This window comes from Caretta caretta, chromosome 2, assembly GCF_965140235.1.
Source record: "Caretta caretta isolate rCarCar2 chromosome 2, rCarCar1.hap1, whole genome shotgun sequence".
In the NCBI taxonomy this organism is placed as follows: Eukaryota; Metazoa; Chordata; order Testudines; family Cheloniidae; genus Caretta; species Caretta caretta.
The window spans coordinates 218,018,313-218,040,782 of record NC_134207.1 but is presented as its reverse complement, the minus strand read 5'-3'; the positions used below and the strand labels follow the sequence as shown (position 1 = coordinate 218,040,782).

General features: G+C 40.1%; 1 protein-coding gene and 1 long non-coding RNA gene across 4 annotated transcripts in view; one reads left to right on the top strand and one right to left on the bottom strand.

Annotated features, from left to right (window-relative positions):
- LOC125631482 (uncharacterized) overlaps positions 1 to 3,329 on the top strand; it is a 111,337-nt gene extending 108,008 nt beyond the window's left edge. For all 3 annotated transcript variants that reach the window (XR_012667231.1, XR_007354960.2, XR_012667230.1), the window contains 3 exons: positions 754 to 850; positions 1,071 to 1,204; positions 2,787 to 3,329. This is a non-coding gene — a long non-coding RNA (uncharacterized LOC125631482). The remainder of the gene's footprint in view (positions 1 to 753; positions 851 to 1,070; positions 1,205 to 2,786) is intronic.
- The window catches only part of THSD7A (thrombospondin type 1 domain containing 7A), a 522,439-nt gene that overhangs the window by 16,172 nt on the left and 483,797 nt on the right, over positions 1 to 22,470 (bottom strand). The window contains exons 22-25 of the mRNA XM_075125837.1: positions 16,968 to 17,085; positions 9,970 to 10,115; positions 7,765 to 7,939; positions 4,572 to 4,745 (exon numbers count right to left, since the gene is read on the bottom strand). Of these exons, the coding sequence (XP_074981938.1) occupies positions 4,572 to 4,745; positions 7,765 to 7,939; positions 9,970 to 10,115; positions 16,968 to 17,085 (613 nt within the window). The remainder of the gene's footprint in view (positions 1 to 4,571; positions 4,746 to 7,764; positions 7,940 to 9,969; positions 10,116 to 16,967; positions 17,086 to 22,470) is intronic.

Below are 22,470 nucleotides of genomic sequence, written 5' to 3'. Positions count from 1 at the left end.
TGTACATGCCGTGAATGGATGGATAGGCCCAATTTCTTCAAGGAGAGAAGACAGCACAGGATAAGAGGGATCCCAGATTCCTTGTGGGGGTAAGTGATGTTGCTGACACCAAATGGAGAATTGCTTCCATTTGGCAGCAATACATATCCATGTTTCCTGATATTATTAAGGATAAACTGGACCTCTTGTGAGCACAATCTCTCTAAATTCATTGTCCATCCAGAAACCAGGCTACCAGATGGAGGGACACCAGGTTGTGATGAACGGTCCTGCTTCTATTCTAACACAGGAGACCCAGATGTGCCACTCCCCCCGACCCATTTCTGCAAACACAGAGCTGCCCAGCTCGGAGGCTGCGTCTGGGGCTCCACTGACTCTGCAGCTGAATGCAGCACTATCAATAGGGTAAACTGATGCTGGATGCACCAATTCCAGGTTGCTTGTATCCTTGAAGAGTGAGGCAAATTTTGCTCCCCCTTATTTAAGTAATAAACTAGTCACATTGTCCAACCTGATCCAGAAGTGCATGGACTGGATGAAGGACAGCAATATCTTGCATGCTTCGTGCACTGCCCAAACTTCAAGAAGACTGATATGTAGTGTAGACTCTTGTGGAGTCTACAAACCCTGAGCTGTATGGTCGTCCACATGTGCTCTCCATCCCATTAGGGAGGCATCCATAATGAGTGTCTTTGTGGGCAATGCAGGAATAAAGGCAACCCTATATAGACATTGTCCTTTGTTTCCCACCAGGTGAGTGACATCAGGACACTCTGTGGAAGTGTGACCTGTGTTTCCAGGAAGTTCCTGCTCAGAGCATAGACCATCCACAACAGTGCCTGGAGGCATGGTAGGTGAAACCTTGTGAAGGGTGTGGTCACATGAGGCCATATAGCTTAGCAGGACCAGGCAGAACCAGACTGTTATCTGGGGGCTGAGTCAAATTGGGGGATGAGGTCCCTCACTGGAAAGAATCTGTCTTGAGGTAAGCTAACTTTGGGTGTAATCATGTTCAGATTTGCACCAATAAATTCTAAAACTTCTAAAAATTCTAAAACTGGACTTTTTAGGATTTATCTGAAGTCCCAAGCAGTGAAAGAGGTTGAGTAAAGAGGTAACACTGCTGCCTGCACTTCCTGATACAACTGCCCCATGAGGAGCCAATTGTCCAGACAGGAAATATTGGGCTGCCTCGTTGACACAGGTATGCATGGACAGTACCTTCGTAAAAACCCTCAGGGCTGTCAAGAGACCAAAGGGAAGCACTCTGTGTTGCAAGTGCTTTAGGCCCATCGTAACCCACAGGAGTATCCTGTACACTGGGTGAAAGTCTATATGAAAATAGGCATCCTTCACAATGAGAGGTACACCAGTCAATTTCATTTAGGGAGGGGATTATTAGGGGCAATATAATTATCCTGTATCTTGAATGGTGAATGAAGACATTTAGCTGTCTGAGGATGGGTCTCCAGTCCCCCTTCTTTTGGGGATGAAGAAATATTTGGAGTAAAAGCCCTTCCTCTTGTGTTGAGGGGGTACAGGCTTCATTGCTGATACCTGGATTAGGGAGTCCACCCTCTGTCTGAGAATCCTCTCATGGAACAGATGGGAAGGGAGGTTTGGAGAAGGAGCAACAAGGAATTTTATTTTACTGGTTCAAGATGATGTCTGAGACCCATTTGGCTGGTGTGATATGCTGCCAGCATTGGGAGGAAACAGGCCAGGTGGACACTGAAGTGGGGAAGGTACAGGGAGTGATGGTGCTCAAGTGCCCCATCAAAATGTCTTCTTGGATAGGACTGAAGAGGGGATGGTGGGGGTTCTGTTTGTCTTCTATGCTGCACCAATTGGTGCCTCTTAGGAGGCTCTCAGGGTTTGTCTTCACTGGCAAGTTTTGTCGCCAAAAACTGCCTTTTACTGACAAAACAGCAAGAGCGTATGCACTACAATGGAACTTTTCTTGTGAAAAACGCCCAGTTTTGGCGACAAAAAACTTCCACCTCTACGAGAGACTTTTGTCTTTTCCCCTCCCTTTATAGTCGACAAAGAGCCAGCATCGACACTGCTGATTGTTTTGTTGACAGAACTGGCTCCTGCCAGGAACCCAAAATGCCTGCCCTGATTGCTCTGCTCAGTGTTTTGATCTCTGCTGCCCTGCAGGCATGCGCCCCTCCCCTTTCAAAGCTCCGGGAAGTATTTGTGTGCTGCTCCATCTGGGGAACAAAGAGAAAACTGGAATGCTCCTGTTCTGCCCGGCGCTAGGAACTCAGCAGCAGGCAGACGGCTGCTGCAGGGGGAGGGGGACAGACTGCTGTGCTGCTTTGCCCTTCCTCAGCAGGGAGAGCTCACGGAGCTCCTCAGGATGCTGCTCTCGGCAGCTGAGGGGGCTGTGGGAGAACTCGGAGAGAATCCCAAGATTTGCAGTGCTCAGCTCTTCCTTCCCACAACACTGCACTGTGGGATACGTAGCCATGGTGCATTGCTCACCCTGTCGATGATAGTGTCCCCAATGTGGACACGATCTGTCGACAGAGAGAGCAAGTGTGAACACCCTTTGGCAATTTTTGTTTTGTCGCCTTTTGGGTGTCGACATAAGTTCTGTCAACAAAACCTGGTAGTGTAGACAAGCCCTCATAGGCTTTCTGATGATAAAAGGCTAGGGGGTCAAGCAGTATCTATGAGGAAATGACCTAGAGTATTTCCTACAGGGTGCCAAGGTGTATATTCTGATGAGCAGAATTTCACAGCAGAGTCCTTGAAGCAGTGATCTGTTTCTCACTAAACAGGTTGTTCCCCTCAAAAGAGAGGTCTTCTACCTCCTTGGAGAATCCTGAAGACTGCAACCAAGAAGCTTGCCTTATAACCACCAAGGTTGTCAGGGAGCCGGTGCACTACATCAAGTGACATCTGGAGCGATGATCTGGCAACCAGTTTCCTTTCGTACAGGATTGCCTGGAATTGTGGCCTACATTTCTGTGGCAGTTTATCAGCTAATTCTGGCAGTTTATGCTAATTAATAAAATCATGTTTCAACATGAATGTCTGGTAATTGCTATGTGGAATAGTAGGCTGGCTGATGAAAAGTTCTTTCTGCTGAGGAGATCTAGTCTCTTTCCACCTTTATCTGAAGGGGTGGATCTAGGCTGAGGTAACCTGTTTCACTTGAGGACTTTCTGGACTATTAGAGAGTTCCAGTTAGGGTAGGAAAACAAATATTCTGTCCTCCTGGAGGGAACAAAATAATTTTTCAGTCCTCTTCAGGGTCAGGCACAGGTAGCTGGTGTGTGCCAAACTGTCCAAGGTACAGCTACATAGCTACAGCAGCCAGCGTCCCAGTCCAGGTTGGAAGACTAGGGCTCACACTACCACACTAAAAATAGTGTGGTAAATGCTGCGATCCAGGCAGGAGCTCAGGTTCTGAAGCCCACCCGCCCCTCTAGGCTTCAGAGCTTGGTCTCCAGCACTAGCCTCAACTTTAGCACTGTCTACGCAGTTTGTTTTTAGCTTGGTAGTGCGAGCTGCTCCTTACACCCTCAGCTTAGACCAGTTTGAGTAGGGTGCAGGCATGGGCCAACAGACACTGCTTTTGAAGAATCTTCTGGTCTCATGGAGAGCATGCGTACCTACAGCATGTAGGCATAAGGACCAGCACTCAAACAAAATCTGATCTTTTGGTCCTCTGTCAGATCCGAAAAGTAAAAAAAAAAAATTTTTTTTAAACAAAACAAAACATTTGGTTCAACACAAAACAAAACAAATCCTTTTGCTTTCAAGCTTTTTTAAATTTTTATAAAATTGGAGGAAATTTTGATATGAAAAATTGTTTTGGCTTGAAAAATCAAATATTTCATTTCAATTGTTGAAATGTTTGGCAAAATCAGCAGAATTCATGAAATGATTCAGCTGACCTGAATCTGCCTTTTTTGTCAGAAAGCTTAGTTAAAAAAATTCACCCAGCTCTACTCAGCAGATTTGGGCCGAATCCCCACCTCTGCCATAGATCTCCTGTGTGACCTTGGACATGTCACTTAATCTTTCAGTTTCTCTTTGTGTCTCCATTAATACTTCCTTTCTCTCTCCTTTGTCTGTTTTGCCTATTTAGATTGACAGCTCTATGGGCAGGGAATGACTCTTCTAATGAATGGGAACAGCAGCAAGCACAGTTGGGACCCACTGGTGTTATTGTCAGATAATTAATAAAATAAAAAAATAGTACAAAGAGAATGAGAGAATATAGTAAATGTTTGTTTTGTCACTTCTCTTAAACATTGAGGCAGAAATACAACAGGTTAATAAGTTTTGCTATAAATGAAAGTCAATTATTGAGGAAAAAAAATTAAAGACATTTTGAAAAAAAATACCATGAAACTTAAGAATTGACTCTATAATTAAAATATAATGGGAGATTGGCATAGATTTGTGACGTTTTTGGATGAAATTACAAAGCAGCTGTCCACGCAATTATTATTTGCAACATTTTTCAACCTCACAACCAAAATTTGGCCAAGAAAAAGTTTTATTCATCTTACATTAAAATAGCGGTCGCCTATTTTCTGTGTTTTGATACTCACCGTTACATGATCTTGTTTCCAAAGCCTGTTCTGGACAGAGGTGTTGGTTCTCTAATTCCTGAATGATCACTGCCCGGGATCGGGCTTGTATCCCTCCAAACCCAAGATCTTCTCCATTAACACAGGTCAGCTGACAAAGGCTCCATTCTGACCACTCTTTCAAGTAACAATCACCTGTCCAACAACAATGATGTAACAAAGCTGAAGAGTTGATACCAGGGGAGTTCTGAATACTACCTGTAAAGGCCATAGAAGGTTCTGATCCAAATAATGCCTTTTAACTCTGCCTCATTAATTAGTAAAGAATATTTCTCCATTTAGACCCATACTTACCTTCATCCTATGAAAATATAGGTGACAGAACACCAGCTTATTTTAATTTCTGTACAAAAGAAATGATTCTTCAAGGAAATTGAAGTGTTACAAAACCCTATTTATGCTGAAGCATTCCAAGCAACTGTAGCATTTCCATAGCAGTACTAAGTTGCTCTCATTTTCAGTCTCTGACAAAAACTGCATTCAACATTTGGCCTTTCACAAATGGAAAGGCACGGTATGCTGTGCTCCAGCCTATTTTTCCACATTATCTTCATGATAAACTTCACTTTCTATAAGCTCAGAAGAAGACAATGTATATATAACCAGTTGGAAAGTCAAGGTTAATTCTTGCTCATTCTGCTCCACTTGTAGGAAACAGGCCATTATCATTTAAATGTATTAGGGAAGTAGACTGGGAAAAGCTCTTACTGTGGGGAACATTTCTTGTCAGAAATGAGATTGGCACAGGTGATATAAAATATCTTCTCTAAATTCTATGATGGTAGGAATCTACACGGTATTATCTTATGGTTCAAGACTGAGGAATAAAATCACACTAACAAACATTAATTTTCACAGCAGCGTAGTGAATATTTTAAGGAAGTCTGAAGCATGGTGTAAAGACAGTTTTGCTAATATTGCTGTGTAAAAGATGTCTAGAAAATTAAAACACAAAGAGACTTGTAAATGAGCCTCTTTAGCTTTAATTATTTCAGCAAAAAGACCATTAAAAATTCATGTTACCTTACATTATGCTGACAACAAATATAATAAGCACCATGTTGACCGGATGCCTAATTAATGAAGGAATTTTATTTGCTGACATTAAGAAATCATGTAAAAAAAATGAATTATTGAAGAACTGATGTATCTATAATAGGAGAGCAGGAAGTGCTTTTTGGAAAACTTAGTTAGAGTGTATCATTAGCACATCCCCACAGGGTAGTTATTCTCCTTGGCTAAACGTGAGGTTGCTCAAACAAAGGTCATTATTCGGCAAAATTTAAAGGCTGAGCAGTGAACAACTATGTTTCTTAAATTTAATGAACAAAATCAATCAATTACAAAATGGAGTATCTTATACCACTTAAGTCTTTTGATTTTCTATTAGAAAGCAGAACTGTTTGTTGACAGTACACAATTTGTTAATTAAAATATTTCTTAAATTTGGGGAAACCACAGCTGTGTCTACTCTGCATTGACATTAATGAGACTTGTAGTAAGAATAGTGACGTCCTTGGTCAAAATCTCTCCCTTTCACATTAGTGAGTGGAGTGCTCTATATCAGTGGTTCTCAAGCTTTCCGGACTACTGTGCCCCTTTCAGGAGTCTGATTTGCCTTGCGTACTACAAGTTTCATCTCACTTAAAAAATCAGGCTTTGGCCCTACGCAGCAGAGCTTGGGCTCCAGCTTTCTGCCCTGGGCCCCAGTAAGTCTAATGTTGGTCCCATTAAAATGAACTCACCCACAGTTTGAGAACTGGAGCTATAGTATGTAGACCAGTGTAAGCAAGTCATTGTCTGTATGAAATTTTAGTTTGCACTGACTTTGCTAGTGCTGTTTATGTAGCCTGTTGTAAAAGTAGGCAAATATCTAGAGTTGATGTACCCCCTGAAAGACCTCTGCGTACCCCCAGGGCTACACATACCCGTGGTTGAGAACCATTGCTCTGTATCAGCTGTCTGCTTGCTCTCATTCAAGTGAATGGGACTTTTGCTCACGGTTTCAAACTCAGTTTGTGAAGTGGTGCAGGATTCTTTGGGATGAAAAGTGCTATGTCAATGAAATAGCTAATTGCACTTTTAGATGAGTGCAAAATGTAGACACACCTCTTAGAACTCAAACAGCTCAACAGATTTCTAGAAAATTTCACCTTTAGACTGTTGCTAAGACACACTACATTTCAGTCCAAAACGAATAGGTTTGAAAGAGTTGTGAAGCAATGAAGATACAGGCTTGGTATGGAATGGCTATTGTGATGAGATGTGCTTTGGCAGAGAAAACAGGAAATCTATATCTTAAATTTCTTGGGAACGGAAAGAGCTAATCAATACTTCCAATACTACAGCACTAATTACTTTAATAACAGCAGCGACATCCGCCCCCCTTTTGGAACTTACAGACAAGTTTTTAATTTTCAGCAAAACCTTTGCAGTTCATCTTTAACAGCTGTTATGGTCTCTTCTTAATCCTTCTTAGTATGAGGGTCACAGATCTGACAAACCACAACAGCGCCTTTAGATACATCTGTTGGGTCAATGTGAGTGTCATGCATTTGTTGCTAGTGGAGGGACTAAGAATGATATTTTCTCAGAAAAACATTCCTTGGCCCCCAATGTGACCTTATTTAAAAAAGCACTAAACCTCCTTTGTCTATTTCCTTAATTCCATTAAAAACAAACAAAAGTATTAGACCCTGATTCAGTTTAATAAAAAAAGCTGTTCACATGCTTAAAAAGAACATTTAAACAACAAACCCTCTGTTTTTTGGACAGTCTGTTATTTAAATATCCATGAAATGGATTCTTCTCATATTCCAATTAACACTTTATTTCTTGTGTGGTAAAGTAACATTTATGATTTTTGTGCCAATTGTTCAAAAGTAAAATGCCTACTGGAGTAGTCTATGCCAAACATTATTTTAAAAACATTTGTAAATGCATGTATTCCTTTCCCTAGTCACCGTTTTATTAGTATCACAAAGTACGGTCACTCTTGTGAAACTACTGATAAAAAGTAATTCCGTTAGTTCAATAGGTGAATGTGGTAAAGACTTCACAGCCTGTGGCTAATCATCTTTTTCCTTTGTACTGTAGGCCATCTCAGGTTGACCAATCTTGAAATGCAACACACATATCTGAACAAATTTGTTACCTGGACAAGGAAGGGTGCAGGTTTCCTCAAGTACCATCTTCTTATTGCCATCAATAATAGGCTCAATTTCTCCACAGAATTCCTCATCTACTATTTTGCCAACATCGTCAGTGGATCCATCAGAGACCACACATGAAATGTTCCTGACTCTTGTCCCCTCTCCACACTGAGCATCCTGGAAAGGGAGAGGATGCACAAATGTTGGCAAGAAAAATAAGTCTTCAGTGGTTAAATCAAAGCTGATCTGACTTTCTGATTATTGTTACTTTATTTAATGCTGATGGCTTGAAAAATAAAGCCAATTTAGGTCCTGTAGCATTCAATGCTTCAGACCGGGAAAGACACCTAGTCATTTTTATATGGAAGCACAGTGGATGTCATTAAAATAATAATCAGTATTTTTCCAATTATTTCAATTGAAATAATAACAATAATTAATCAATAATAATAATTATTCTTATTTAAAGCAGCAGTCCTCTACAAGGAATAACCTCCAGCAGAATGACTTATTTACACACAATAAAATGAAATTAACCATCCAGTAAATCAAAACAAGATAAAAATACCATATCTCACTGGGACAAAATATACCCGTGTTCACACCCTACACACTACTGTATATGCTTTGTACAAGATAATATGCCTTGTGTGGTATCATCTGAAAACTCATAACTTGCTGAGCAGAAATATAATGGCATAATGTGTGAAGCAGCTTTATGCATAAAGTTCTAAATTTCCCCTGTATGATGTTAAAATATATATTCAGACTCACATAGCACCAAAGTGGTCAAACAGACCTGTCTTGAACAAAGGAGTGTATGCTTGTCTTAATTTGCATTTAAGCAGTAAACAGAATCATCAAGCAAAAAAGGGGATTAGAAAAATATACAGCTCACACAGGTGAAAAAGCCCAGCAGGGAACATCCTTCCTCCAGCAGACTGCCTGTCTCCTGGTTCTCAGCTGGAATTGGTTTTGAAAAAGGGACTAAAGAACAATGAAAAGAAGGGACAAACACCCTAAGACAAGCCCTCCCCCCCGCCCACCTCATTCTCTGCACCGGAGACGACAAAGCAAACAGCTGTCAGACTCTGAGGGAGGGAAGGATCCTGACCTGAAGAGTTTGATCAGTAATGCTGCTAGAAGCATGTGGTGAAAAACTTTGCTTGAATCTAATACAGTTTGTTAAGTTGGGCACTAGAAAGCATTTTATCTTCTTGCAGCCATTTCTGACTTTTATGCCTCATTACTTGTACTCACTTAAAATCTCTCTCTCTGTAGTTAATAAACTTGTTTTACTGTTTTATATAATCCAATGTGTTTAACTTAAACTGTCTGGGTAACTCTATTTGAGACAACAGATTAGGGTATATTATTCCCATAAAGGAACAATGGATTTAGTATATTTGGACTGTGCAGGAGAGGGCTGGGCAGCACAAGAGACATTTCTGGGGAAAACCTGCGACTGGGAGCACGTTGGGGTCATTCTGCAGTATAACCAAGGCTGTTAAAAGCCAAGTGTAATCCAAGTGTGGCTGGCAGGTTGCACTTTCACATAGACACTCTGGATGTGGCTTGCATGCTGGAAGGCTGTTTGTGAGCGGCCCAGGTGGGAGCTACTTCAGCAAGACATTGTAAGACACCCAGGGTTGCAAAGCAGGGGTGACAGAAGCCCCCACTTCTGGTCTGGATTGTACCCTGGCATGTCAAACTCACCCACAAAACCCCCATCAGTGCCCTCCCCAAATACCAGCAAGAAGATGACAATCATTCAGACTATTTCAGGGGAGCAAGTGCCAGAGCCATAGTGCCCTCACAGACGATGCTCTGCAGGTTCCCTCCTTTTTAGGACCAGGAAGCTAAAATTTGAGCATTTATACTGACTAAAATTGTGGCAGTATCATAAGTGAAAACACTTTCTGGACAGAGCACTCTCTCAGATAGGCAGCTGTTAAACCGTTTAAGTTACCACATAGTTATATCTCAGATACCAGAGCTTTACTCTATACTTAGAACAGGAATAACTAGGGCAAACTGTGGTACTGGTTGGTATATATGGTGTCCAATGGTAACCACTTTATTATGCTCCTGAATTGAAAGATTTGAATAAAATGGCTAAAACGTTTCATACGTTATATGTGTGCATATCACAAATATCCCTGGATGCAGTGACCAGAATAATTGCAGATCTCCATTGCATCTTTTACCTCAACTTTGCATTCAGCCCAATGGCCATACTGCCACCGATAACAAGGTTTTACCGGGCAGGGTTTGAATTGCTCTATCTGAGATGGACAAGGTCTCCCATCACCCTGAAAAGGCTGATTTACTGTCCTTCTTCGTATCATCTTTCCTTTAAAAGAGAGAGAGGGAGAGAAAGAGAGAGAGAAAGCAACTTTGAGATGGTCATATATATTGACTCATCAAGATGGTTCTGTTTCAGTCTGTGACAAGCTTTACGTTAGCATTATTCTTACCTAATACAGTGGACGGCACAGCAGACCAGTATTTACAATGTGTGGATTGTAAATACTCTGAGATATGTACTTTCTTTGTTGTTATTTGTGTGTACTGTGCCTAGCACAATGAGATCCTTGATTAGAAAATCAAGTTGCTACTAGAATATAAATAAATAATACTTTTCTAGTTGAGACGCCTGGGGAAAAAAACAGGTGCCCTTTCCTGATCTGGTATTTTGTTCTTGGCATCCCTGTTGAGAGATGAACTTTTGGTTCTCCACTGTTCTGGAGTTGTGCTGCTAGGAGGGAATGATATGGGTATCTAATCCACAACATTTTCCTTGTATTAAATTTAGAAATGTATCAGATTCACAAGATGCTGATTGTCTACATTCAAAAAAGCAGAAGGAGCTTGCCACTTATCTTCTTTGTCTCCCTGGGCTTTATTATAATGGAGAATTTTCAAGGGACAGAGGATATTTTACCCAGACCTAAAGAAAATTAAAATATAATAGGTTTAACTGACATTAATATTCTGTTCAATGGAGGGTGACATGCTACCTAGGCCTGTTTGAGGACTAGATTCTATTTCAAGCAGTTATATAATGGAATGAAGAAGAGATTTTGTATTTAGTCATCCTTTTGGGTGATTCTGTTTCTTTCCTCTTAGGTGAATATCAGACTATTAGATTTTATTTCTGAGACAGATGATACAGTGAAGCCACAAGAACATTTTTATGTGCAATGTAGTGGGGGGTTGTAGCTCCTCTATAGATAGGGATTTCCAAAGAGTTCAATTAAACCCATATTTTCATGGGGTTTTAACTTCAATGCGAATAAATACATGCACTGAGCATGTAAAAACAAATAAATAACAACCAAGCAAAGAGAGTACAACATTAAAAATTAAGTACCCAATATATGTAGATTTGTAATGTGCTGCAATGCATTACACTGACCTACCTTCATAACCTCACAGGATTAAATGGGCCACCCCCATTCACCTATCTGTCTATTTTTAATTAAATTTGTTATTATGAATTTGGAATTAAGTACCCTTAACTACTGAGAGACAAATCCTGCTCCCAGATTAACTGGACTATGGTATGAACTGTAGCAAACCTCCCCACCCACGCCACAAAGTGGGAACAGAGCTGCATAACTAAGTTTCTTTGGAAAAATGCCAATTCGTCAGAATGAAATGCTTAGTCAAATCTAGTACAAATTAAATGAAACTAGGGCTGTCAAGCGATTAAAAAAATTAATTGCAATTAATCATGCGATTAATCACACTGTTAAACAATAATAGAATACCATGTATGTAAATATTTTTGGATGTTTTCTACAGTTTTCAAATATTGATTTAAATTTCAACACAGAATACAAAGTGTACAATGCTCATTTTATATTTATTTTTGATTACTAATATTTGCAGTCTAAAAAACAAAAGAAATTGTATTATTCAATTCACCTAATACAAGTACTGTAGTGCAATATCTTTATCATGAAAGTTGAACTTACAAGTGTAGAATTATGTACAAAGAATAACTGCATTCAAAAATAAAACAACGTAAAACTTTAGAGCCTACGAGTCCACTCAGTCCTACTTTTTGTTCAGCCAATTGCTCAGACATTTGCAGGAGATAATGCTGCCCGCTTCTCGTTTATAATGTCACCTGAAAGTGAGAACAGGCATTTGCATGGCTCTGTTATAGCCGGCGTTGCAAGATGCACTAAAGATTCATATGTCCCTTCATGCTTCAACCACCATTCCAGAGAACATGTGTCCATGCTGATGATGGTTTCTGCTTGATAATGATCCAAAGCTGTGCAGACTGATGCATGTTCATTTTCATCATCTGAGTCAGATGCCACCAACAGAAGATTGTTCTTCTTTTTTTGGTGGTTCGGGTTCTGTAGTTTCCAAATCAGAGTGTGCACTTTTAAGACTTCTGAAAACATGCTCCACACCTTGTCCCTCTCAGATTTTGGAAGGCACTTCAGATTCTTAAACCTTGGGTCAAGTGCTATAGCTATCTTTATAAATCTCACATTGGTACCTTCTTTGTGTTTCGTCAAATCTGCAGTGAAAGTGTTCTTTAAATGAACAAGATGTTCTGGGTCATCATAACATGAAATATATGGCAGAATGCAGGTAAAACAGAACAGAAGGCATACAATTCTCCCACAGGGAACTGAGTCACAAATTTAACTAACACATTATTTTTTTAATGCGCATCATCAGCATGGAAGCATTTCCTCTGGAATGCTGGCTGAAGCATGAAGAGGCATATGAATGTTTAGCATATCTGGCACGTAAATACCTTGCAATGCCGGTTACAAAACTGCCATGTGAATGTCTGTTCTCACTTTTATATAAGAAGCGGGCAGCATTATCTCCCATAATTGTAAACAAATGTGTTTGTCTTACCAATTGGCTGAACAAGAAGTAGGCCTGAGTGGACTTTTGGGCTCTAAAGTTTTACATTGTTTTGTTTTTCAGTGCAGTTATGTAACAAAAAAAACCCTTTACATTTGTAAGTTGCCCTTTCATGATAAAGAGATTGCATTACAGTACTTGTATGAGGTGAACTGAAAAAAACTATTTCTTTTATCATTTTTATAGTGCAAATATTTGTAATAAAATAATAATATAAAGTGAGCACAGTACACTTTGTATTCTGTGTCGTCACTGAAATCAATATATTTGAAAATGTAGAAAAACATCCAAAAATATGTAATACATTTCCATTGGTATTCTATTGTTTAACAGTGCAATTAAAACTACGAGTGAGCGTGATTAATTTTTTTTAATCACGATTAATTTTTTTTGAGTTAATCACACTGCTTTCCCCCTAGATCTAGGGGATGGGCAGCATATCTCTAGTTCCTGGACCTGGCTGAAGGGGGCAGGGTGTAGGTTGGTGTGAGGTGGAGTAGCTGGACTCTGCCACTCTGGTAACTGGGCTGCAATCCTCTTGTCAACTTCAGAGAAATTGACAAGCGTTTTCCCTTAACACAGCTGGGAAATTGATAAATTGCACTTCAGCTGTTCCAAAATGTAACTTTTCTTTTAAATCCCTTTCTGTGAAAATGTTTGGAGTTTTGATATTTTGTCCCAATTCAGGACAAAACTTTATCTCAAAAACAACAATTTTTGCAGAAAGGGAGCCCCCTTTTTGGCCTCTCTACTCCTGTGTTCACTGTAAGTAGGTGAAAAAAGGTTTGTCAAGTGGATCCTCATAATTTTGCATCCGTAGCTCTTGCAGTTGGAGCTTCACAGAGGAAAGAAAGTGAACTCTGACCTCACGGTAATGAGTTGAAAACCCAGCACAGGATGCAATTGCTATGTGCAAAACCATTCCAAAAGTGTACCGGCCTATGTTAGTGCAAGATGGAAGGAGAGCTAATCAGCCTTCTACGTTCTAGACTTTGTTACTGTATGGAAACCTACCTAAAATTGATGTTATTTTAATACAGAATGAGATTTTTTCCCCTGTCCAAATCAATTTACTGTCTGTTAGCAACATCAAATAGATATATTTAGGAATGTCAAGATCCATAAAAAGCAATGAAACCTCAAGAGGTATTTTAAAATAATGTTGCTATTTTTTAATATATTTGGGGGGTATAGTTACCTACCTACATATATACACAATGTGTATTTTTACATTTCAAGCTGGGGGTGTGATTCCCAGCTAGCTGCCGTGAATAAGTGCCACTGGTCTGACAGGTATGTACTCAGGGCGGCTAGGCCCTCTTGCCACTCATGTTGCCATGACTACACTCTATTTTTAGTGCACTAGCTTGATCAGAGCTAGCATGGGTATGTCTCCTGGAACTGAGAACCATGCCCCCGTCTTCCCCCCAGCTCCAAGTGTAGACATATCCCATGTTTAATAGGAAATTTCCCTAGATACTTGTGACCAAATTTTCAGCAGAGCTCACCAACCAATAGCTCCAACTCAGAACAATGGGAGGTGCTGGGTACTCAGCGCTTTTTAAAAAATGGCCACTCCATTTTGGAGTCTACATGGGAGCAGAGCTCTTGAAAATCTGGCCCCCTTTGTGGCTGCTGAGCACTTTTGAAAATCTGGTCTCCATCTCTAACTTGTTCTGTTAATGTCTAAGTAATGATAAACTCTCCAAGCACTTCTACTGCAAATCCTACAATGTGTATGTGAAGGGCTCAGACACTGTGGTGATGAGCAAAATAGAAATACTTTAAAATAATCAAATACCACAGTAGAAAATTATTAACTATGTTATCAGGAAATTTTTGTAATAATGTTAAATGTATGTTTTTTATACTTACATTATAAGCTCTTTGGAGTACATACCATCTTTTTGTTCTATGTGAGTACAGTGCCTAGCACAATGGGGTTCTGATTCCTGACTAGGTGCTACTTCAATACAAATAAATAATAACAAAATTATTTTCCCCTAGTAATAACATACCACTAATCTACATACTGCAATATTCAGACATGAATGGAAGAAGAATAGTTTCAACCTAATCCCCCACTTTTAAAAAAAATCTTTTAATGCTGGTGATTTGCATTTCAAATATACAAAGAAATAACTAATTTAGGTGTTAACATTTGTCCTCATCTTCCCAAATATGTTTCTATAAATATGGACTACATATTAAAAGAAATGCCCAGGGATGTAGAGAGGTAGGGTCTCCTCCCTCTACCCTTACTGAGGAGAACAGAAATATCCAAAATGAATATCTGCCCAAGATTGATTTATATCATTAGCCTATTGCCTTTCAAAGCCTCTCCCTTGCTTTTTGCTCAAATAAATGGGCCTATGATGCTATTTATATGGGATAAAAAATGGCATCACTTGTCACATCCTGGGCAACTATGTGGTTGCCAGATTTGTACCTACATTATCTAGCATTCCAAATTTGGCCTGTTGTAAGGTGGTTCCCTTCCAGTAGCTCGGTATACAAACCAACCTGGTTTGAGACTGAAGAAAGTTTAGCTATGCCATTTGCTTCCCTCTCTCTTCTTTTACATATCTTAAGAGGCTTCCCATACCCTTAAGAAAAAATCCAATCTTTGCATCTGCACAATGCATCCTGCAACACATTAAGATGATTACAGCATCTGATCTTACTAATTCTCCTCTTGTACCACTATGGGATAACCTATGCCTCAGGATCAAGGCCAACTCCATGCTTAAGACAATTGGGAGAGAAAAAGGATTAACAAAAATTAAGGATATAATACAAGATGATAGACTGTCCTCCTTAGATTACGTATGTAACAAATATCAGCTACTGCTGTCTCACAATTCCTTCTTTCAGCAGCTATGCTCAAGGATTCATCCAAGGATAGGGGACAATTGGTCTGTTTCAACTCTCACTTCTAGAAGAACATGTTAAGACACATGGAAACAAAACCTTGGAGGAATTATTTATAGGTGGCTTAAGGTTTGCATTACGCTCTCAGTCTCAGTCTCAAAGAAAAATGGGGAAAAGAATTTAGCCTTACTATCAGAACAGAAACCTGAGGGGATATCTGGCTTAATGTGAAAGATACTTCAAGTTCTTTATCCTTGCAACTCTTCCAGAAAAAGATATTAAAAAGTACTACTGCACTCCACAATGTTCGTTTAAGGCTAGATTGGTAACGCACAATTAATGTTGGAGATGCTAATGGCCACATGCCAACCTTTCACACATCTGTCAGAAATGGAGGTGTTCTGGAATGCCACGGTCAGTACTCTCTCAAAAACGTTTTAAGTGTTGCTATCGTTCTTTCTACAAGCTTATATATTTGAGGGGTGCTGGAGGAGTTGGTATTACCAGTTAACATTAAGAAGTGGATGCAGTAACTATTTTAGAGGCCAAAAGAGATAATTTTAGAAAATGTAAATCTGCAATTCCTCCCTCACACATACAGATTGGCTAAGTGAGCTCTCTACTACTCCATTAATGGAAAAAAATGACTCTGTTTAATAGAAACTATGGAAAAAATATGAGCATGTCTGGTCTCACTATTGCATACTTTTGCAGTTTAGTATATATTAGTCCCCAATACTCATAGGTTATGTTATCACTTATTTATCTATTTAGTCACTTTAATAATTGATGCCCTGCTTGACCTCTTTGGGTTCAGGTTTGTTTTTTTTTTTGTTTTGTTTTCCAGGTTTTACAAATAATGGACATTGTATTTTATTTATATGCTATTTCCATCTTGTGCATGTATCTATATGTGATTTGTTTCATTATGTGTTTATATTCTATATAAAAATAAAATTAAAATATTAGCTCTTCGAAAGCAAAATCTCCTATTTTCTGTGTATAAAAAAAGAGGAAGTATGTGATGACTGTTATTATGGTGGGTTAAACTTTCAAGAGCCATGTATTATGACTTAGATTTTCTTATCTCAATAATATTAATGAGAGTTGTAAAGCTAAATCTCCCATTGCTGGGACATCTATGTTTAATATGCCCAGTATGGTCAATCTCCTCTGGCAAAGTCATGTATCATTTGTCATATCTCATATCTATTTATTGAGTCAGAATTTTTTTTCCAGTGTGGGCCAAATCCTTTTCACTTTAACCACGTATACCTCAATGAAGCCTACTATTTGCCTGGAAAAGGAAAACCAGACTTAGGCCCCCTATCATTCTCTCTCTAATCAACTACTCTTCAAATTCCTGGCAGATTATTAGTTGTGTTGGATTTTTAAAAAATGCTCAGCCATAAAGATATTCCAAGAACAGACTAACCTGTAAGGCCACATGTTTGGGAACACTCAGACCATGGAGACCAGTCAGAAAGCTGACAGTTCAAAGGACATTCCACCACACAGGAGGTATTCATCTGCCACGTCTTCTCCAAGCCAAGCTAAAAGAGGAGACACATCTGTCAGCATGTGAAGTGTGGTCTGTCCCACTAGTCTAGCCTATACTACTGAGAACAGGGTGAATTTGAGCTAATCACATTTGATTAAAGATTTAATAATTATTAAAGAGAAAGAAAAATCAAGAATATATTAGCCTCACTAGGGCCCCAATTCAGAAGAGCACTTAAGCTTGTGCTTAACTCCTAAGCAAATGCTTAAATCCCATTTTCGCCAGGGGGATTTAAGCATGTGCTTAAACACACTTCAAAAACAGGGGTGATTTCCTGAATCAGGGCCCAAAGATGGAGGAATACAGCTCTGTAATTTTAATTTATAGATTTGTCAAAATTAAAATAAAAAGGAAGCAGTATTATGGAGGACTAGACAGACAGACAGAATTTAGGGCATAGTACACATCCTACAAAGCTCCAACATTAGTGGAAGGGACAGGTCCAGCATAGGGAGCAGATGTGGAATCTGATAGGAAATCATATGAACATAAAACAGGTCTGCAACTTCCAGTTGTGACAAGTTCTTTCCTTTATGCAGTGGATTGAATTTAATCTATGTCTTTCAGGTCCAGATCCGCAAAGATATTTAGGAGCCTAACTTTCATTTAAATCAATGGAAGTTAAGAGCCTAAATACCTTTGCAGATCTGGGCCTTAGTGACCAGAAGGCTGCAGATAGGGATCTATCCATCTGAAGCTATATGATTAAAAAACATACAGAATCTCTTTCTAAGATACCTAGACAACTTGAAACACATTACAAAAATGACTGCAAAGGATAAGAACATAAAACCAGTAATTAGATTTCAAATGGAAATAAAAACACTCTTTCCCACTCAAACCTAGTACAGACCAGCACTTAGGCCCATTAATGAGCACTCCATAGATATACTGCACATATGGTAGCTTTCTGACCCTGATATACTGGCAGTATTAGACTTACATTTGCAGTGTCATTTACTGAGACAAATGAGGTAGGAGACCTCTGTTCTGTTTTATGGATCAACCAATGAATTCCTGTTTTTTCTCTGTTGTACAGAGTAACCTTGATTACCCGAAGCTCTCAGAGCACCTGAAAGCCTTTGATAATCAAGGGTTGGATAATCAGAAAACTAGCCAATAGGCTTGGAAGTCTGCTCTCAGGGTCAGCTCTTCTGAGCATAGACTTCAAAGCCCGCAGAGCCGACTCCATGCAATTACAGAGAACTGGCTGGCTTCCCCGAGGCTGGCGTGCTCAGCAGGACTTCAGCAGCTGGAAAAAGAGAAGCCCAAGAGGGAAGCAAAGGGTGAACAGGAGAGAGTCACAGCCCAGATTACAGAGTGCTGGCTGGCTTCCCCAAGCCTGGTGTGCTGAAATGCACTATAGTTCACTGTAATCAGGACCCCAACTCTCTCCTATTTATCCATTGTTCCTCTCCCTTTTCTCTGGTATAAGAAGTCCCTCTGAGCTTCCTGGCCCTGGAAACTGTGGCTGGCTAAGCATTTGGAAAAATATACAAACTTCCCTCATCTGGAAATCCCAATGGTCACAGCCTTCTGTTGGATAACAGGTGGTTTCTGATTAGTAATTTTCAAATACTGAAGTTGTGCTGAATATGTAAAAGTTAAGCATTCTGTATTCTTGGCTATACCTGGCAGGGGGCAGCAGACTGCCAGACAAGCGTCCTCTGCAAATTGTGTTACTTTGTGTTCATAGACACACACTTGCATGTCTGCAAGTATATTTGTTACTCAACAAGAGACCTTTGTCTACCCTCGGCTGGAGATTTATCATGTAAGGCTGACCAACAGTGTGTGTACTAATAAAGTAGTGAAGCTTGCTGTCCGATACAGACAAAATGCTTGTCTCCAGATTTGTAAATGCAAGTAAATGAGTAACAATAAACTCACAGGTATTTGCAGAGGGTGAGGTGGGGGAGACATCGTGAATTAGGTGATTTGAATTTTAAAGAGCCCAAGGAAATGGCAGGAAGAGTTCCGTGATGTGCTAATTTTACAACAGACAGCGACCAAGTGATCCACTATTAATGTTCCCTGAGAGTTTACACAGAAATATACAATTTGGAAAAAAGCTCTGGAAATTGATTTATCCTGGCAGTAATCAGGATGATTGGATAACTTCTTTAGCCGATTGACTGAAACTAATGTCAAATCATACAGACCGCATTAGGACAGTAACTACTGGTATAGCATCAGGATGGAATTTTAGAATTTTACTGGGCGTAAGCTTGCATCTGAATATAATGATGATAGCTCTGCAGAGTGTAAGATAAGGTTTTATTGTTCTCTTGGATAATGTAATTATATGTAGCCATAACATTTTGGCTGATAATATCTCTACTTATTAAAAATTCAGATTAGGGATGGCTATTCTGATCTCTGTTCTCTGCATCTACCTTAAGTAAAAACAATGACAGTTACCAATTTTGATGTATCTGTACATGAACATAGAATGAGTTTTGTATAACTAATGAGTCTGTAATATTTGTTAGACACAGGTGTCTGTTTGTTATGCACCACCACACCACACATACTTTAAGGAAATGAGATTAAAAAGGGTTTACTACAATGCATATAGTACACATTATAAAAATATAAAGAGAACACTTTTAATCAGATTAGCAAAAAGTGCATAGTACATAGAAAAGTCTGTCATTTCTTAAATCCCACTTCTTCTGATGACATGGAAGTTCACATTGTTCACCTTCACTCCCCCAGAATGAAAGGTCTTTTAAGATTCCAACAGCTTGGCTTTCTTGTTAATCAGGTAAACAGGTCTTATGCTACAGTTATTGGATTAGTCACTGACCTTGATGTGCCACTTCTTCATAAAACATAACAAATAGAAGGGCCTGAATGGTAAGACTGGTCATGTATCAGGGCTTTGTATATGCAGACTACGCGAATACCCTCTGTGGTCTTGAATTAAAAACCTAGTGGATCATTGTATGCAGGGCCGGCTCCAGGCACCAGCATTCCAAGCAGGTGCTTGGGGCGGCAGTCAGAAAGGGGCAACAGAGTTTCCGCGGTGGCGGCAATTCGGTGGCAGCTTCTGCGTTCTGCTGGCCGCGGCAGCAATTTGGCGGCAGCTTCTCTCTCTCCTGCAGTCCACAGCAGCAATTTGGCAGTGACAGGTTTGGGGTTTTTTCACTGCTTTGGGTGGCAAAAACGGTAGAGCCGGCCCTGATTGTATGTTGTCCTCCCAAAGTAGGACTGTATTGCTGCAGTCACTGGTAAATGGTGGTGTGGCTGCCAGGACTTCTGTCTGGCTAGCCACTCAAGGCCAGATGTTTTTGAAATAGTTGTTTCACTGCCTCCATCGTCCTCACTGTCCAACCAGCCAAACACCCACCCCTTAATAAGGGAAAAGCTGCTCAAGGCTTCTCCAATGAGATCTCTATTTACAAAGTAACAATAATTTGCCCTGTATACTGCCCAAATTCACAGTTTGTAGATACATAATAAATCACTAATATATGGGATGAACTACTACAGCTTTACCGAGAAAGAAATCCATTTTTACTTATTGTTTCATGAAAGGCATTCATTCTGTTGACATGTTCACATGGACAGACCATAACTTATACAATGTCTCATTATATAATAATCAATATGGTAATCTCCTAAAAATAGCTTAAGCACCAAATTCTGTCTTCTAATGCACAAACAGCTCCTATTAACTTCTGTGGAGTTTGCTGGCAGGCATCCAAGGACTGACTTTTTGCCCTGAGACTTTAGAATGTAAATGGTCATATTAATAGGGCTGATCATACTCCCAAGATCCATATGCAGAGGAAAACCTTGTGTGCTCAGAAGAGAGGATATGTTAGTGGCCTCCACTGCAGCATCCTTTGCTCAGAACCTTTGGGTTCAGAGTTCCACATGGGCATTGAGTGAGTTGGGAGAGGAGTGGGCAGATCAGGAGGGACACAAACAGTGTACGGGGAGACTTTGGAAAACCAGTAAAGTGCCTGAAACCACTATGGCTTATTGCTAAAAGCAACCAAGACAGAAGGCTGTAAATTGGCAAAGTCAGCAGGCTTAGCTTAAGCAAGGCAGGAGGGGAGGGGGGTCTTTGGGTGGCACAGAGAGGGCAGCTTGACCCCCCGTCCTTCCTGATAAGAATTGTGTTGAAGTGGCTGATACATGTATTTTAGAAGAGCAGAATGTGCCCCAGGAATGTCTATTGGGGGCCTCAAGGCTGCAAACTCTGGAAAAACCCACACCTGGTTAATTGATAATCAGAAGGAACCTTTTGCTGGACCACTGAAACTGCTTGTAACAAGTTTTCTTTAAGGGACATGTCTAATGTATAAATAAGGGGGGAAAGTTTGAGGTAGTTGGACTCTTTCTGGACTCTCCTCTGGATACATCTTGCAGTCCTCACCGGCAGATGGAAGATTTGGCGACCAGAAGCCTGCCGCTGTGTCACTCGAGAGCCACACTCAGCTTTGGTAATTATCAAGGGTTGGGGGTGTTTTACTAACCTGTTGCAGATGGCTGTATAAGTGCTTGAGACTAAGTAAAGTTTAGCTTTAAGTGAAAGCACTCTTGTGTTATCCCGTTTGTGCCAGCCATCTATCGGTCGGACAGCCGTGTCTCCCCTGATTTATTTCCTGACACCACCTCGCACAGAGTAAAAGTTACCAAGAGCTTTGGGTTGAAAGAACCCTGGGTAACAACAGCACCAGCCTGGCAGAATTTCTCTCAAATGTAACACTGCCCAGTATATATTACCTTTTCATAGCTCCCTCCAGCACTGGCAACCCTCCCTCTTAACGACGAGTCCTGAGAAGCAGCTGTCGGCAAGGGAAGTCCATTGGAGAGGGGGGAAAGGATGCTGATAAAATTGAGCTATTGTGGAGGGCACATGGTCTCTGTGGCTGTGATTCTAGTCTCCTGCTTTCAGGTGATTTAATGTCTGTTCTGTTTGGGGGCTGAGGCAATTTCATCCACTTTCCATTGGAACAACTAGGAAGATTTCTCTGTAATGCAAACCTTGGTGTATTCTTCCCCATAGTCCTTCATGGCATGATCTGTACAGTATCACTCATTACTAGATACAGTCTCCTTTAACAGACCCATGAAATGACAAAAGCAATAGTATTATCTGCCTTGAGCAGTCGTTTAAAAACGGATTCATGAAACAGTTACATAAAATTAAGGTGATCCATCTGCTGAATATTACTCCCACTGAACATGCTTATGTAAGAAGTTCCATTTCCTTGTTAATGCAGCAAATTTTTCACACAGCTTGGATGTTTCTCATCTTACACAGCTGGGTACAAGAAGCTAGCACTCAGCCTGGCTGCAGAATGGCACATGACACACGGTTAGCAACACACTGAATAAATGATTGATATCGGCAGCTGTCCAA